This window comes from Cryptomeria japonica, chromosome 7 (assembly GCF_030272615.1).
Source record: "Cryptomeria japonica chromosome 7, Sugi_1.0, whole genome shotgun sequence".
NCBI classification, from domain to species: Eukaryota; Viridiplantae; Streptophyta; class Pinopsida; order Cupressales; family Cupressaceae; genus Cryptomeria; species Cryptomeria japonica.
In genome coordinates this window covers 526,487,098-526,504,572 of record NC_081411.1, presented here as the reverse complement: position 1 = coordinate 526,504,572, position 17,475 = coordinate 526,487,098, and the positions used below count along the sequence as shown (strand labels likewise).

Genomic DNA, 17,475 nt, shown 5'->3' with positions numbered 1-17,475 from the left:
TGTTTTGAACATTCTCAACTCTCCTCTCTTCATTGCTTTAATTCCACCTTCTTTGGCTTATACCCTTTGTCACCTTCGCATAATTTTTGGCCTTTGCAAGGGCAATATAAAAAAACAATTCCACCCTCACACCTAAGTTCTTTGTCCACTGCGACTAAGCCTAGACTTTATGTTCCCTGTTCTGGTTTGAAGACCATGAGTGAAAAGGAGATATGAAAACGACCTAGACAAGTTCATTTTGAGAGACCTTCCTTTCACACTTTTCTTGTTGAAACACTATTGCACTATCATTGAGGTCAAAACACTCAATCATGAAATACACCCCCCCCCCTAAAATTCATATTGAAACCTGCCTGAAATGACCCCCTTGCTTTTTTTTTTTTTTAAAACACATCAAAGCACCTGTTAAGGTTAGGAAAGTGAAATACAATTCTGCTGAAAGGTAACCCTTCCACTTTCTATTCACCAAGAGCCCAATATGGGAAGGTGAGAGCATACAGTGAATAGGGGATCGTTAGCTCCAAAGACAAACTGAAGTACAATGCTAGGCGGCAAGCCAGCCCCTTCCACTTGCTTAGCGGGCGAGAATAACTCAAATCTAAAATCACTCTACCACTTTCCAGCGAGAGGACAGCTATTACAATACTGAAAATGTTATACTCAACCACTTATTCAACGGGAGGACAATTATTACACTACTAAAAGTAAAATCACTCAACCACTTATTCAGCGGGAGGACTTTGAAAACCAATTGAAGTAATAGATAGGTGGCTAAGCCATCCTCTTCCACTTCTACAGTGGGAAATACAAAATGTAAAATGCCATAAGCAAAGGCTGATCAATACTACTGATTTCAGCATTACAATGAGAGCATTAGTTTGCAGATTACAATAGAAAATTGATATCTAATCACACCAAAATGTTAGGAATGGATCCTCTAACAAATATGAGCTATCCAGCATATGGAAAGTAACCAAACAGGTAAATAATTCAGGTCTGATATAAAGAACAGCTAACTGAAATAACAGACCAGCAATGAGAGAAATCACCTAAATGCTCATAACTTTACCCACACACCTCTGAATGACTTGAAATCAAGTGCGAATGATCTCTAAAGAGAAGGCGCCCAAGCAGAAGCCAACAACTCGCTGCAAATCTAAACCAATATCACTACACGCTTCCCAAGGCAGCCTCCAACATGGTACGGCCAGACAAGAAGGGCGTTTTGTCTAGAAAATCCAAATCAACACCAAAATCCACGAAACTTAGCAAAAAGGATTGCCTAACCAAGAGGAAAACAAAGGAAGAATACCCAAAAACAACGACTGAACTCTTAGAGACTTATGAATGAATTTCACATTCAGCACTACACAAAACAGCAACTCCAAAACTGAAAACAACACTCAAAAATCAGAAAACAACATATATCTTCATCTTCGTTAAGCTCAATCTGCTCCTCTAAGTGAGAAATAGTCACAATATTCAACTAGGGGCTATCTTTCAAGCTCGAAACTGAAGGAGGCTAGGAGGTATGCATTACTCAAAGCAAAGTCTAAAATAATTTCAGCAGCACTTCGTTGCAATAGTCATGGATACCAAAAACAAGAGCCCAACACTCTTATTTATAGCTTTTGAAGCTCCGAATTCAAATTCAAATTCAACTCCCTCCAAATTGACATGAAATGAAATGAAGTTAAATGCCAACTTGGACGCCCAAAGCAATATAATATTTGCCTTTATTTTAAATCATATATTCTTCCAAAAGGGACGCCAAAATCAACTATTGTTTGGACACTTTAAAGGTTATAATCTTTAAATGAAATATCTCCAAAATGAACACCCACCTTGTCTTGAAAACGATACTTTATAAAAAATATCAATAAAGTGCATTATGGCGTCCAAAGTAAATAAGTGAATTATTTCATAAAATTAACTTTTTCTTCCTAAGGCGTCCATCTAGCCTTATTAATAATTCACTTATAAAATATTTTTCCTCAACCATGAATTTGCCCAACACAAGCTCAGACTTGCCAAAATAGCTCCAAAAATGCTAGAAGACCAACTCCTCAAACTGGCCTACCGGAAATAGCCATCTAAAGAGGCCTGCTAAAACCCTGCTAAAAATAGTACTTGTGTGTCCAAATGCATTTTAACCACATTCTCAGCAGCGGTCGCAACTTACTAAAAATAGTAAGTCTGGAAAAGTCTTCAAATTCATTTGCATGTCACACCATCGCGAAGCTCTCTGAAAACCAAAAAAAATGAGCTATCCTTGCCCCCACTTATTAAAAATAGTAAGTTAAACTCCACTGATTGCCACGCATGTACCATCATTGCGAAGCTTTCTGAAAACCTAGAAGGAATCCAGAATCAAAACTATAAAACTCCAACATGCAAGCTGCCAAAATGCTAAAACATCCTCCTAGGAAATAGGAAACCCTAATTTTGCCTCTGAATGACCAACAGGTCTCAAAATTGGCCAACAGTCCCCAAAACAAACTAAAGTGGAAAAGGGGACATTACACTGCCTTTGCAAACATTGGTCATTTTAGCGTAGTCTGTACTCTACTAATCTTTGAAATCATGACTTGAGCATCATTTCTTGAACCTTACAATTCCCTAGGGATCCTAATCTCTCTTTCTGCTCCATCCTACTCTGCCAACCTAACAAAATTCCTACTTGAAGCCTCGATGAGGCAAAACCCAAGAAAGGGGGTCCCTGTCGACAACAAGGAGTGTGTGCAAGGCACAACACACCCCCCCCCCATAAGGAGAGGCGTGTTGTTAGGGAGAGGTGGATTAAATCCATCCCAATTAGGTGAGCCCCAAGGGTGGTCTGAACAAATGTTCTTGAAACCTAGGCCCAATTATGGAGGTGGTGTCATAGTGCCCTAGACAAGTCAATCCCCATCCAGGGTTGAGGATTAGAAAGGAAGTAAGAATTGGGGCTTGAATATAGCCACTATCAATTGTACTATGAATAAATATGGTTATTTATTTTAATAAATTAATTTAACGCATGATAATATTAAGTTATAAGTGCTGATTATTGGGAAATCGGCAGCAACCCAGTAGGGGACATTACATATTTGTTATGGAAATCGTGACTCGTGAGTGCCATTTAGTGCACATGGTTCAGCTTTCTTCACATGTACAAATTTCCATCTCATAATACAATCTATTGCATTATAATCTCTAATATTTTCTCTTCAACTTATATCTGCCCCTTTAACATTATTAGGTTTTAAGATCAAAATGCATCTTGCTCCAATTTTCACCCGGTCGGGAGTGTTTTTGTAATATTATCCCCAAAAAAACTTAAAAACAAGGGGAAATATTCTGGTGGCATCACTAAATATTATTTAAAAACTTGAAAAAAAACCAACATCTAGATTTAAGAATCTTAAAGCTTTAAAATTTAGAGTGATGGCCATTTCAATGTTCTATCATGAAGTTTTCAAGCTCTGTTAGATGACAGTAAGTAAATACTTGCTAACATCATGAGAAAAATGGACCAGTTACAGCTAATAGATAAAAAATTAATCTTCCAAATTACAAATGATTCAAACTCTATCAATAAGATTGCAAAAAACTATGTACAATATCTTAATTGAGCATCAATGCCATATTGGAGTTAAATTACAAGAATATCCATATACTAAAGACAAAGCATAAATTTAAAATTTGGTGTAAACACCCGATGAAAGATATAAATGATTTTTTTCACTAGGAAGCATCTCAAAACTCTTTTTTTTAAGACTCTGATGCCAATGTCTAAGGGGAAACCTACCACAGCCACACAGGACCAGATCTGACCTTGTCCCTTCTACTTGTGCTAGGGTCTAACCTTCTACTGGAATAGAGCTCTGGTAGTCTCTATAACATCCAAGTCAACTCACTAGTGGACCACAACTCAATTGAAAAATCATGTATTTTTTATCAAATGATGAAAATAAAATCCAACACAATTAATATAAAGCTTTGCTAAAATGTCTAGACTTTTATCCCTATGGAAACATCCTCTATAATCCACATCTCAAAACATAATCAAGAGAATATTATAATGGCAAACAAGTCAATCAAAAAATTTAATGAGAAGGTTAATTTTAATCCATCAAATTCTTAGATAACAATAGACCTATATTATTGAGTACTTGGTCTAAGCACTAGTTCAGGTCTTGGTCCAGTTTAGTTACCAGTCTGGTACTAAGGTGTACCCACAGCCTAGGATGCCCAAAAAAAGAAATTTTTAAATGAACAAAAAAAATTATTCATTCACACCCCCCAAAGTATGAATTTGCCCTACACATCATCTATTTGGTGATTGAATGTCATTTCACAAACACGAAGCACCAAGAAAACCATTTTTTACTCAAAGCTGCCATTGTTGGGTTTTTAAGGTTTTTTTTTTTTTTGAAGGTGAAGGCTATGGAGGAGTAAGGCATCCACCAAAAGCTTAGGAATCAATGCACAAAGAAGATTTAGCCATCAAAGGTCGGTACATCTTTCGTTTTTTCAAGTTTTCAATAATTTCTAGGTTACCGAGTTCGCCCCTGGGACGCCCTGGTACGGGTCCGGGTTCGACCGGGTCCGTGGTACGGGTCCGGTTCGACCTGGGTTCGACCAGGGTTCGAAAAACCCAGAGTGGGTCGAACCCAGTCGAACCCGGGCGGACCCAGTCGAACCCGGGCAGCCGGGCGGCCCATAAAGTCAAAAAACAAAGCAAATTTTATTTTTTTTCTATTCCGCCTTGTAAAAAGTGAAAGTTATAACCTAAAAACCACTTCTAAAACATTTTATTGACTCATTTCACCTCATTTGTGTTGCAAACAAAATTTTTATGAGACCAGGTTGAAGAAAGGGTGAACAAAATTTGGCTTCCAAGATCAAAGAGGAGGAGTTGAAGACTGATTTTAGAAGCTTCAACAAGTGTTGCAGCATCATTTTCATACATTTTCAAGCTTACATTGGCTGCAAGAGGTAGGTTTTTAAACATTTTTTTCCAACTATTTTTGTTTCACAAATTGTCAAACATGAAACTTGAATTTTTTTTCATTATTTAGTTTTTGTTTTTGAATATGTTTATTTTATTTCTTGCCATAGGAACTAGAATGGCATCTACATCTTCCTCCATTGGTAATGAACAAATAATTGCAAAACAAAGAAATGATCCAAATTCTCCCTTATGGAAATATGTGGACATTATAAAACAACTTCTGGGAGGTGGGGGATTTCGTTGGAAATGCCATGGATGTGATATTGAACGTAATAGTTCATATTATCGAGTGGTAGGCCATTTGTGTGGAATAAAAGGAAGAGGCATCAAAAAATGCCCTGGAAAAAATGGTAAACCTATACCAGATGAGACAGTGATGAGATATATTAGGGAGCATGAGGCGGCAGAAGAGAGGGAAGCCCGTAGATTGAACCAAACCGCATCAAAGAAAACAAAGGGAATGCAAGGCCCTTCTAATCCCAGTATTGTAGTAGAAGACCACCCCTTCTTTGCCACAAATGAACTTCAAAGTGAACCACCCTTGACACGTAAAAGAACAAAGGGGCCTTTAGAAACCGCATTCCAAAATGAGAGTAGAGACAATGCTGATCAAGATATAGTAAGGTGCATTTATCCAAATGGGTTGTCATTCAATGTTGTTCGCTCCCCATATTGGAAGCAAATGATAAAAAGTGTTAATGAGGCACCAAGAGGGTATAAGGGCCCCGGTTATGAGAAGGTACGTGGAACATTATTGGAGAAAGAGGTGAAGAGGGTTGAAGATGCATTGAAACCCATAAGGGATTCATGGGTTGAGACGGGTGTAACAATTGTTTCAAATGGGTGGAAAGATGCTAAAAACCGTCCCTTGATCAATGTCATAGCGGTGTCCCCTAAAGGGATAATGTTTTTGAGAGCTATGGATTGTGAGGGCCAAATAAAAGATGGCCAATTTATTGCAGAAATTTTCATCTCTGCCATTGAGTCTGTGGGACCCCGCAATGTTGTCCAAGTCATAACGGACAATGCAAAAAATTGTAGAGCTGCTGGTTTGTTGGTTGAGCAACGCTATGATCACATCTTTTGGACACCTTGTGCGGTACATTCACTCAATCTTATGCTACAAAGGATTGGGCAAAAAATAAAATGGATCAGAGATGTGTATGCAGAGGCTGAGGACATCCAGATGTTCATCACAAACCACCACATGTCTCAAGGGATTTTTAGAACCTATTCGAATTTGGAGCTATTGAAGGTAAGTGAAATAGTAATTTAATTTTACATTTTCTGATTTTTTTGAATTTTCAATGTTAATAATATCATTGTGTAAGCTATATTGTGTATTCTTCTTTAAAGTTTGGCTTTATTTTTTAATCATTTGGCATTAATTGTGTTATAGGTTGCTGAGACCCGTTTTGCATCAAACACAATCGTCTTAAGACGACTTGTGAAAGTTAGAGTGGCACTATGCAATATGGTGATCAGCACCAATTGGATTGTATGGAAGCAAAGTAGCACTGAGAGGGCAGAAAAAATTAGGGATAGAATATTGAATGAGAAATGGTGGGATCTTGTTACATATCTCCTAAGTATCACTGAGCCCATCATGAGCATGATTCGCTATACAGACATGGATAGGCCTTGCATAGGTGAGATTTATGATGGCATTGATTCAATGCTTGAAAAAATAAAGGTCACTATAAATGAAAAAGAGAATGATCCTCAGGAGAAATTCTTCAAAGAACTGGAAGTAATTATTGTAGAGAGGTGGAATAAGATGACCACTCCTTTGCACCTTCTTGCCTATGCCTTGACACGTAAGTACTATAGCAATCAGTTTCTTGATAAACCAGGAAGGATTCCACCATGGAGAGATCTAGAAGTATCTGATGGGTACAAGGCAGCATTTCTTAGACTATATCCCGATGATGATTTGCGAGATGTTGTTACAAATGAGTTCATAGAATTCACAAATGGGAATGGTCTAAGTGTTGATGCACTTCGTCATAGATCCAAGAAAGATGCTCATAGCTGGTGGTACTTCCATGGCACATGCTTCCAACACCTACAACCCCTCGCTATAAAAGTTTTATCACAAGTAAGTTTAATTAATTAAAATTTTAAATTTACAAGTTTTAGTTTATTTATAGTTTACTTTGTCTTCATAGGTTGCTAGTAATTTTATTTTTATTAATGTATAACTTTAATTGTTTACTTTGTCTTCATAGGTTGCTAGTTCATCTGCTTCAGAAAGAAATTGGAGCACATACTCTTTCATCCACTCAGTAAAGCGCAATAGGCTGCTATCAAAAAGAGCGGAGAATTTCGTATATGTGCATTCCAACCTACGTCTTCTTTCACACAAACAACATGACTACACACAAGGGGAAACAAAGATGTGGGATATAGAGCCAGAGCATACTGATTTGGATGCTCCTGCTTCTCAGCTTCTTGCATTGACACTTGATGACTTGGAAATTGAGCCAACTTATAGTGCAAGTGAAAGTGGCATTGGCTCATGTAATGTCAATGTCAATGAGGAGGAGGAGGAGGATGAATTAGATGATCCATTTGATGATTAAACTTTAAGTTTATATTGTTGAAAGTTGAAACAATGATACTTGAATATTTTGTCATTTTGATATTAAACTTGATGTATATGATGCTATTATCAATTATGGTATGATCATGATGCTATGATTACAAGTTTATGTTTGTTTTGTTGTTTATATGATGCTATGTGACATGCATATTTTAATTCATGCTTATAGGCTTCACAAATATCAAAATATATATATATATATATATATAAAAAAAAAAATTACGTGTTTTTGTACTAACGAACCCAAACCCCTTTTCAAAATTTTGCCGTACCGGCATACCGGGTTCTTCGAACCCAAACCGGAACCCGAACCCGAACCGGCAACCTAGAATAATTTTTTCTAGATTTTTCAAGTTTGAAAAAAAAATCAAATTTTAGTATGTTTTGAATAAAAATTGAACTTGTAATGCATAATAAGGGGTTATAATGCCATTTTTTTATTTTTTCAATTGTAGTATTGTTAATTTGTAATGTTTTTCATTTTAGGTTCACACAAAATGGTTGGAAGTTCTAGTTCGGTTGCCCAAAATGAAGAGAATTCTTTTAAATTTGATGTAGTGTTGCCTCTTTGGCGACATACAACAATTATTCAACAAATTCCCAGTGGAAAGGGTTTCCTTTAGCAATGTAACCACTATCAAAAAGATTATAACAGCTCATATCTTCGAGTGAAAGCTCACTTATGTGCCATCCCTTTAAAGGAATAAAGTTTGTCTCGGGTTAAATAAAAAAGGGTTGCCAAAGGATCTAATATTGGCTTATGTTAAAGAACAAGAGGATGTCAACATGAGATGTAATAGATCGAAGACTCTTACACATCCTCTTGCCAAGACAAGCTCACAGAAACCTCCTAGTGGCTTCACACAACCAGCTAGCCCACATCCTTTCATGTCAATGCCACTATCTTTTTAAAGAAGATAAGTTTTGGTTTCATGTAAAAGAGGCCCATTGGACAAGGCCTTCAAAAATGAAATCAAATAAGTTGTAGACCAGAGCATTACTCGTGGCATTTATGGCAATGGGCTTCCTTTCAACATTGTCGGATCACCTTATTGGCGAGATATGGTGAATACCCTTTGCAATACACCTCATGATTATGTTAGTCTTGGGTATGAATAGGTGTGAACCACCTTATTGGCGAGAGAGAAAGCTTCAATAGAGACATCATTGAGAGTGATCAAGGATACATGGCCTAAAACAGGTGTGTCCATCATTTTTGATAGATTGAAAGATTGCAAAAATAGACCATTGATCAATATTATAGCAGTGTCTCCTAAAGGAGCGATGATTTTGAAGGCAGTGAATTGTGAGAGGCAAGTAAAAGATGCAAGTTTCATTGCCAATAATCCATAGAAATATTGGGCCTAAAAATGTTGTCCAAGTCATAATAGAGAACGCTAAAAGTTATAGAGCAGCTAGGTCTATAGTGGAGGCTACATATAGTCACATTTTTTGGACACTATTTGTAGTCCATTCACTCAATTTGATATTGCAAAAGACTAGCACACAAATTTAATGGGTCAAACAAGTCTACATGGAGGCCAAGGGGATTCAAATGTTTGTGACTAATCATCATATGTCACAAACTATATTCAGGACCTTCTCCAAGTTGGAGTTGTTGAAGGTAATTTAAATTTTATTTTTAAAATATTTTTTAATTTTTTAATTTTTATTTTTTATTGTTGATATGTGACATATTTGTTATATCATATTAGGTTGCTGGAACACAATTTGCATCTCACACAATCATCTCAAGACAACTTGTGAAGGTGTGAGAAACCTTGAGTTCCATTATCATCAACAACTTATGGAGTGCATGAAGGCAATCAAACACAAAAAGAGCCCAAAAAGTATGCATGGAGGCAATCAAACACAGAAAGAGCCCAAAAAGTAAAAGCATTGATCCTAGATGATGAGTGGTGAGCTTGTGTGGAATATGTTTTGAATTTCACTAAGCCCATCATGAGCATTAGGTATGATAATATTGATCGCCCAAGTTTGGGTGAAATTTATTATGGCATGGACTCCATGGTGGAGAAAATAAGAGCAATAAAAGAAGTCAAGAAACATGACCCAACAAAAACATTTTTCAAAACTATACAAAAAAATTATTGTTGACCGTTGGAACAAGATGACCACCCCCTTACATCTCTTAGCATTTGCTTTGTCACCAAAGTATTATAGCAAAGAGGTACTTTCATTGCCCAGGAGGGTGGCACCATATAGAAATGGGAAGGTTGCTGCTTGCTATAAGGCTCCATTTAGAAAGATAAATACAGATGAAAAAACCCAAAGTATTGTCTTGAGCGAGTATGGCCAATTCATAGCTTCAAAATATCATGATGTTTTCATTCTTCTAGACAATTATAAGAAAAGTGCTAATGAGTGGTAGTATCTACATGGGGCTCTATTTTCTTGCAGCCTCTTGCAATTAAAATTCTCTCTCAAGTATGTATCTTTTTATTTTTTGTTTTTTCTGGTTTTTCATTCAATGCTATCATGGTATTAGCTATATATTATATGTTATAATAATATAATTTTATAATTCACGTTTTTACTTTTAGTTTTGATTTTTGAATTATAAAATTAAATACTAAATGTTGTATGCAAACTCAACAGGTTGCAAGTTCTTCAGCTAAGCAGAATTGGAGTACGTACTCCTTCATCCACTCAGTTCCCGCACCCATAACCAAGGAAAAAAAAATTGCCATACCGGGTTTCGGTTCCCATACTCGCACCTGTCCCTGAACCGGCAACTTAGCCGTAGACAAATTAAAACCACTACAGGACATAACATAAACTCAATCTGAGTTTAGGATTCATTGCAGTCCTTGTTTTCCATATATAGCAGATTCATAGTTTCTTATTTGACCCAAAATGTTGTACCCACTAATAACATTACAAATTGTAAGCACATGCTATATCAATTTAAGACTTTACTCTTAATCTCTTGTTCTCCAACCTAATCAAGATGTCGCATGGTTGCAGTTAACTTTAATTTTCGTAAATAAAAGAACTATACCGTTGATAATTGAGAATTCTACGAGACAATGATTTTCTTCATTGGTGTAAGAAAGCATTTATAGTAACCAAGAGGTATATCTTACTTCTTCAGGTCAAACTGCCCCAATAACCTTGAACTATAGAATCTTCTTGGCAATTGCTAATATTCTGCCCATTAATAACCTAAACCAAACACTCGCCTATGTTGAGAACTCTGCGATTAAAGGCGACTGTTTTAGCACTTCAAGCAGGTGTGTTTGCCAAACAAGTTCATTCTGTTATCAAGATAAATGAATATCATTTTAATTCCTCCGAAAGCCAACCCATGCTTGAATTTTGACTGGGCATGGACTCGAACATTTTCCAAGAGTTTTCATTAGTTACGGTCACTGTGTTTTGTGATACTAGTAAAAAGAGGGGGTATAAGATGGACATAAATTTTTAGGTTCATCCTCGTGCATTAATACTTTTATCTGCATTTTTCCATTAAATTGAATATGATCTTTTTCAAAATTATATTAATTGATGGTGAGAATGGGGGGTGTATGAAGATATAGCATTTCATGCTTCTCAGCCTGCAACTAATACTATTAATCTGCATTTTCTTATTGAATTGGATAATGATATCTGATGTGCTCCAGTCCTCAAATGTTGTGTTGCTAGCCTTTTACATGTGTACAAAAAAGAAACATGCAAATGCCAATCTGTTTCAATGTTCTTAAAAGACATTCTTTATTTTAGAAATCTCTCGAGTCATTTAAACTAGAGCTTAGTCAAAAAAAAATTGAAATACTTGGTTAAGAAAGAACTCACTTGTGGCGCCTACAAAAGCTAGCAGGAAGTAGAAGCCGAATTGAGTGAGGGGAGGAGCTGATTTGGACTTGGTGATGTAATACAAGAAACCCAAGTATGGAAATAACGAAACTGCAAACAGCTGTGAAGCAATACTCTGTGAATCCATACTGGGTGCCCATGGATCCATCATAACAGCCCTCGGAGGCTTCTTCATGATATGTTTTCTTCTACCATAAATACATATTCTCTCCGGCATTGGCATGAGCTTAAGTTTGGTAATTGGAGCTTTAAATAGTAAGACATCATTGCGAAATGGGCCAACGCAAGCATTCAAGTTCCCTCTCGAATAGAGTTGCACAGAGATTGTGAGCATCTTATCTATAACAAATTCCAAGCACGGGTGGTCAGCCCATATATTGTTTCACAATTATGATTTCCAAGTATTTTGAAATATTTGGCAGTCGCGTTTCTCATGATTGGAAAGAAGCATTTTCCCCAGCGTATGGGTGAAAGTGCAGAGCGGCCTTTACCCACCCTTTTTAACATCATTTTGTGTGGACGGAGTGATTTTGGTATTCTTAATTGGTTAAAATTATATTTTTGTTTTTTTATAATTATTAATTAAATATAATTAGTTTTTAAGAAGATTATTTATAAAAAGGGGAGATTTTTGATGCAGGGTAGGATTATAGTTATATATCTTTTATTTATATTATATTTTTTAAATAAAATATATTTTAATAATAATTGAAGAATAACTTTAAGGTAGAATCAATCATCAAATTTAAATCTTGGAACTTTTCGTTAATCTTTTCTTTTATATTGATTGGTAAATAGCAGTTATGGAGTTATACTCTTTAGATGAATATATATGAAAATATTACATATGTGAGTGATCTTCTACTATACTTCTAGCTATATCAGTCAAGTAATCCATACTACAAACGTTTACAAAAAGACCCACGCCCCTTAACAAGTTTCTGAGACAAAACAAAAGGTCTCCCAAAGCAAAACGGAGATGGTCTGCGAGAGCCAAAACCATGCACTATCATATTTAAGCAAAACAAAACATTATATTTATTATTTGCAAATTATCAGTGACGTCACACCCAAACTCAAGAGCCAATTTATGCATCCATCCTAGCCGCCAGTATGGCTTTCACCAAGAAATCTAAAACAAGCTACATGCTCCTCTGCCTCGACTACCACCTCATCTAAGCTTGTAGAGGCCACCTCTTCTTTTTTATGTCCTCCTCATCGTGATCACCCATAAGCCCTTCATCCTTGAGGTATTTTTGTGGCCACCCCACTTTGCCATCATGGACCAACTCCAACATTTTCTTTAGAAAGAGGACACTTCTCCCAATAACCAATTTCCTCTATAGGAGGAGATGGCTTTGAAGAGAGAATTGAGGGGTACCTTCCAACTTCACAACCTCGACATTTGATCACATAATAATATTTAGGTAGCAGATTTCCATTATCAATCTCAACATTCTACAACACATCATCAATCTACTCGAGAAAACATTTCTAGATTAGCTTCTCGCACATAATTTTCATTGTACCCTTAGACTCCCAAGCATCCAACAAGGTTGTCAAAAACATGGCAAGCGCATCTATATTCACTTTGTGACAATGGTTCATTTTTAGGAATTCCTCTCCCAAAAATCAACTTCATTGCATGAATAGTAAGGTTATATATGGCTAGATTTAAATATACATTTCAGCCTTTTTTCTGACACTTCTCCTAAAAATGACATTTCCCTCATCTTACTAACCAAACATATTGGCATGTCCATCTCTAACCCTTGTTACACACTATTAAAATCTAGGAAAGGTGACTCACAAGTAGTTAGCTTTAGTTTTAAGTAATTGCTACCAAAATGTCTTGCAAATATTCACACACTTAAGTCTCAAAAATTTGCTAAGTTAGCAATACTTCACCTATCATCCTCATATCTCTCAATGATAATATATCCACACCTTGGGACTAGGCAACTTAATTGTTGTCATTCTTAATGTATGCTTGCCCAACTTGTTTCACCATGAAGTACACCAAGTGTGTGCTACCACCACTCAAAACCCCACATAAAGCCCATTGAGAAATACAAACGGATTATGAGATCAGCCCGTGTCCATCTCCATGTGAAAGAAACAATCCTAGGAGCAAATAATATCTCTAAGAAGTATTGTCACGTGTTCGTCCATAGAGGGCTACAATAAAAGCCAAACATACTTGTCCCATCATAAATAACCTCTTCAAATCATCATTTAAGAAATTAATCCAACTCAACCCACTCTGAAAAATGGCATGGCTAATACACCTCATTCAACTGGCATGGCCTAGCAAGGTTACCTAGTCACTAGTTTGGCCAAGTCATCCACCAACATATTCCCTTCTCTATAAACATGTGTTAAATTGAAATCATCAAACTTTACAATATGTTCCCATATCAGCTTGAGCCACTTACCAAGTTTCTAGATTGGATTTTCCTAATGTCAAATCGCATTAACATTAATGATGGATTCCCCTTCCAGATGCAAACGATTCACTTTTATCTCTAACCCACATTGTAGGCCTAGCAATGTTGCCTAAAATTTTGCATCATTGTTTGTCGTAATGCCCAGACTCTCTAATCTCTAACAAAGAACCACCCCTTCATGATCCCTAGCCACACATCCTACACTGCTCATCCATTCTTGTCCAGGCTCCTTTCATACTACGTTTTCCCATAGATTGATGGGAAAATTAACCTTCCTAGCCCCATTAACGAGGGAACCTCCCACTAATCATTATTTTCAATTGACCCTCAAAAATAGAATTTAATCTTGCTTAAAAAAATTACCAAATCTTAAATTATTAATTCCTCTACGCCACTTTTTCAAAATCCAAATTTCACAGGTAATGTCCAAGAAAACTCAAATTTAATTTTTTATTATGAGAAGAATCCTACACGGTAGCTTTCAAATCGTACACCTAGGATAAGTATAAAAGTACGCCATCTTTATGTCATTAATAGAAATTAATCAATCACTCATAAGATGCATCAATAGGACAACTCCAAGGCAACTATTTTTCAGAAATAATTAACCAAAAATCACACAACTATTTGTCATAAAGAATCAACACAAAATCACTACTCGATCACTTGTATCAATCACATTAATCCTTGCAACAATACTTGCAAAATAATGCAAAAGCATCTTAAGCCTAAGATAAATCCTATATCAATCAAATAAATGTATTTTAATATTTATTCTATTTTGTGGATACTTTCCTAGTCTCGTAGTTATTGTGTGCAATCCATGATAGTTTTGTGGCACAACTTTGCATATCTCAATTCTTTAAGATTCAACTAGTGATTTCCAAGCATAATCAATATTCATTTAGCCATTTGTCGCTACAATTTAGATTTCATATTGCAATTCTAAACATAAAATCTACCAAGCATCTCGACCCTATCCATATAGCTTATTATGAATTTGATGCATTCTTATTTACCAAATCCACATTTCATTGCATAAAGGAACTATATTTGGAGTGCACATTAAGTATTCAAATGTTGCTTCAATTCTTAAAGTTACATATTTAAATTTGGGTTTGAAGAGGTGTCATATATAAAGAACATTATATTTCAATGACACTCCTAGGTTGAGATGCATCCAAGAAAGTGAATTTACACATCACTGAGGTGATGCACCTAGTTCTAAAGTGAATTGAAGATGAAGTCATTTAATTTTGAGATTGTTGATCCTTATCATGTACCCCTATGATGATCTAATACATTATTGCATATTGTGATTCATTTTACATTCTTTTATAACAAGAAGCTTAATGTCATTTCAGGACAACTCGATTCAACTAGACAGGGATAAATTAAGAAGGATATTGAAGATCAAAAAATTGAGAGGTCTCATAGGATATATTTTGTAATTGAAAAGTTGAAGCCTATAATACATTAAGTTCTTGAAGCTATAATATAAGTATATATGTGAATCAATAAATTAGTTATTTGTGTGAACTTTCTATTATTATTATTTTGTGGTTAGTGTTTGAGTGTTAAGATTCGTTGTGTGGTTGGATAGTCTTTAATTAGACCTTCCAACCACTATTGCATTAGATGATCAATCAAAGAAAGGTTAGGAATACTAAGATGAAGAGATGATGAGAAGATCAAAGAGAGTGTTATAGTATTGAGATGTTGGGTTAAATATTCCTACATTTGACTATAATTTGGTTGTGAATGTAAACTATAAATTATGAGACAATTTATAATATTAGATTCAACTTCCTTCATGAAGGATGGGTACAAGTAAAGGTGTCCTTCATGGTGTATAGTGAATTAGAAAAATATTTGATATTTGATAAGGAATGTCCAAATCTAATTGGATGTTGTAGAAGAAGATAGAAGTAGATGTCATAACCCTAGAGAAAATGAAAACAATGAGGAAAATGAGCAAGATGATGGGTGAACAATTAAACTCATTATAATAGAAAAGGAAGCTTGAGAAAAAAAAATATTGAAAAGCATTTTTCATATCTATAACAGAATTAGAACTAATGTTCTTGATTATGTTATTAGGTGAATCTCAAAGAGTTGCTTAATTGTTTAATTGGTCAAAACATAAAGTTCGTGTTGCTATACGATGGAAAGAAATTTGGTTAGAAAGGGATAGAAAATGAACACCTACTTAAAAAAAAAATGGGATAGGATGGTATATAAGTTAAAATCTAAGTTTGTTGATTAAAATCTTATAAATTTAAGTCATTGAAGAAGTGACAAAATCTAAAATAGAAATGTATGAGTGTAAACAAGATCTTAATATTATAGTTTTATAACAAGAGTGGGTCATTGTGATGATATCTAAGAGAAGGTGGTAGTGTGTGTTAATGTTGTGACGGAATAAATTCAAGGAGAATTAAGTATGATTAGTTCACAATCTATTGATGAAGTAATAAATTCCCCTAAATATTGAAGATAAGTTAAATATGGGCTTTCAGAAGAAGAAGAAGAAAATATATATATATATATATATATAGAACAAGTGAGGAAAAGGTGGTAGATTTCCAAAGGGAGATATCAAAGTGGAGATAGATAAACTTATATTGATGGGCTAGAAACAAAAGAAGCTACTAAAGAATATTGTAGAGTTGGATGCTATAATTACCAAATAAGCAAGGGAAGATATGGAAGAGATTATGGAAGATCATTCAAAAAAAACTTGTTTTAAATATGGAATTGAAGAACACCAAATATTTGAATATGCACAATCATGAGAATGATGTAGAAAAAGATCTAAAAGAACCACAAGAGTAATATATGTCGATGAAATTAATTCTTTTAGCAGTGAAAAAAGAAATGCTTGAACAAGGTCAGTTATTTCGAATGAAAATAAATTTGATGAAACTTAAAATTGATCAAAATAACCTAGTACAAAAGAAATATTTAAAATTATATGTAAATCTAGAGGTTAATGTTTTAATGTAAACCATTCAAAGTGGTACTATTGATAATCTAGTTTCAAGTGAAATGATGGAGAATTTTAATTTACAAGGATAAAACATTCAATCCCTTCTAAAGTATTTTGTTTGCAAAAGGATCATTAAAAATTCCATTCAATGTCTTGTAAAATTTAAGTTTGAAATTTATAAAGATGAAGTATGACGTGGTATCATGCGTATAGATGTGTATACGAGGGAAATGGGGCTCACTAGTCTAATCATGCAAACTAGGAATCAAACCCATTCACATCAGTATACAATGGAGAATAATCAATAGGGCCAACTTCAAACCCTTGGGATAGTTGGGCACTATGAATCGAGTTATTCTATTTTGACTTTTGATATGATTAATTAAGATGAAATGATAAAATGCAAGAACTAGGTATAAAGATGTAAATTTGACAATAATCGGCATGAAAAGTGAGCTACATAATAGATATGCAAATTTTGAAGACATATTTGGAAATGGGACTCAAATAAGGACTTGTGTTTGCAATTTGAGCTCAAAAGTGTGGGACATTGTAGCTAGATGCCATTGGCTTGAAGGTTCCTAATGCAAATTTAGTGAACAAA

The 17,475-nt window shown here is 35.1% G+C and overlaps 1 protein-coding gene across 5 annotated transcripts in view; it reads right to left on the bottom strand.

Annotated features, from left to right (window-relative positions):
* Positions 1-11,924, bottom strand: part of LOC131072404 (uncharacterized) — a 190,444-nt gene extending 178,520 nt beyond the window's left edge. For 2 of the 5 annotated variants that reach the window (XM_058008543.2, XM_059209374.1), the window contains exon 1: positions 11,415-11,921. In XM_058008543.2, the coding sequence (XP_057864526.1) occupies positions 11,415-11,769 (355 nt within the window). In that variant the 5' untranslated portion in view covers positions 11,770-11,921. Of the gene's footprint in view, positions 1-11,414 lie in introns of all 5 variants that reach the window. The other 3 variants (XM_058008544.2, XM_058008545.2, XM_058008542.2) reach the window with 3 other exon arrangements.
* Positions 11,925-17,475: the final 5,551 nt, after the last annotated feature.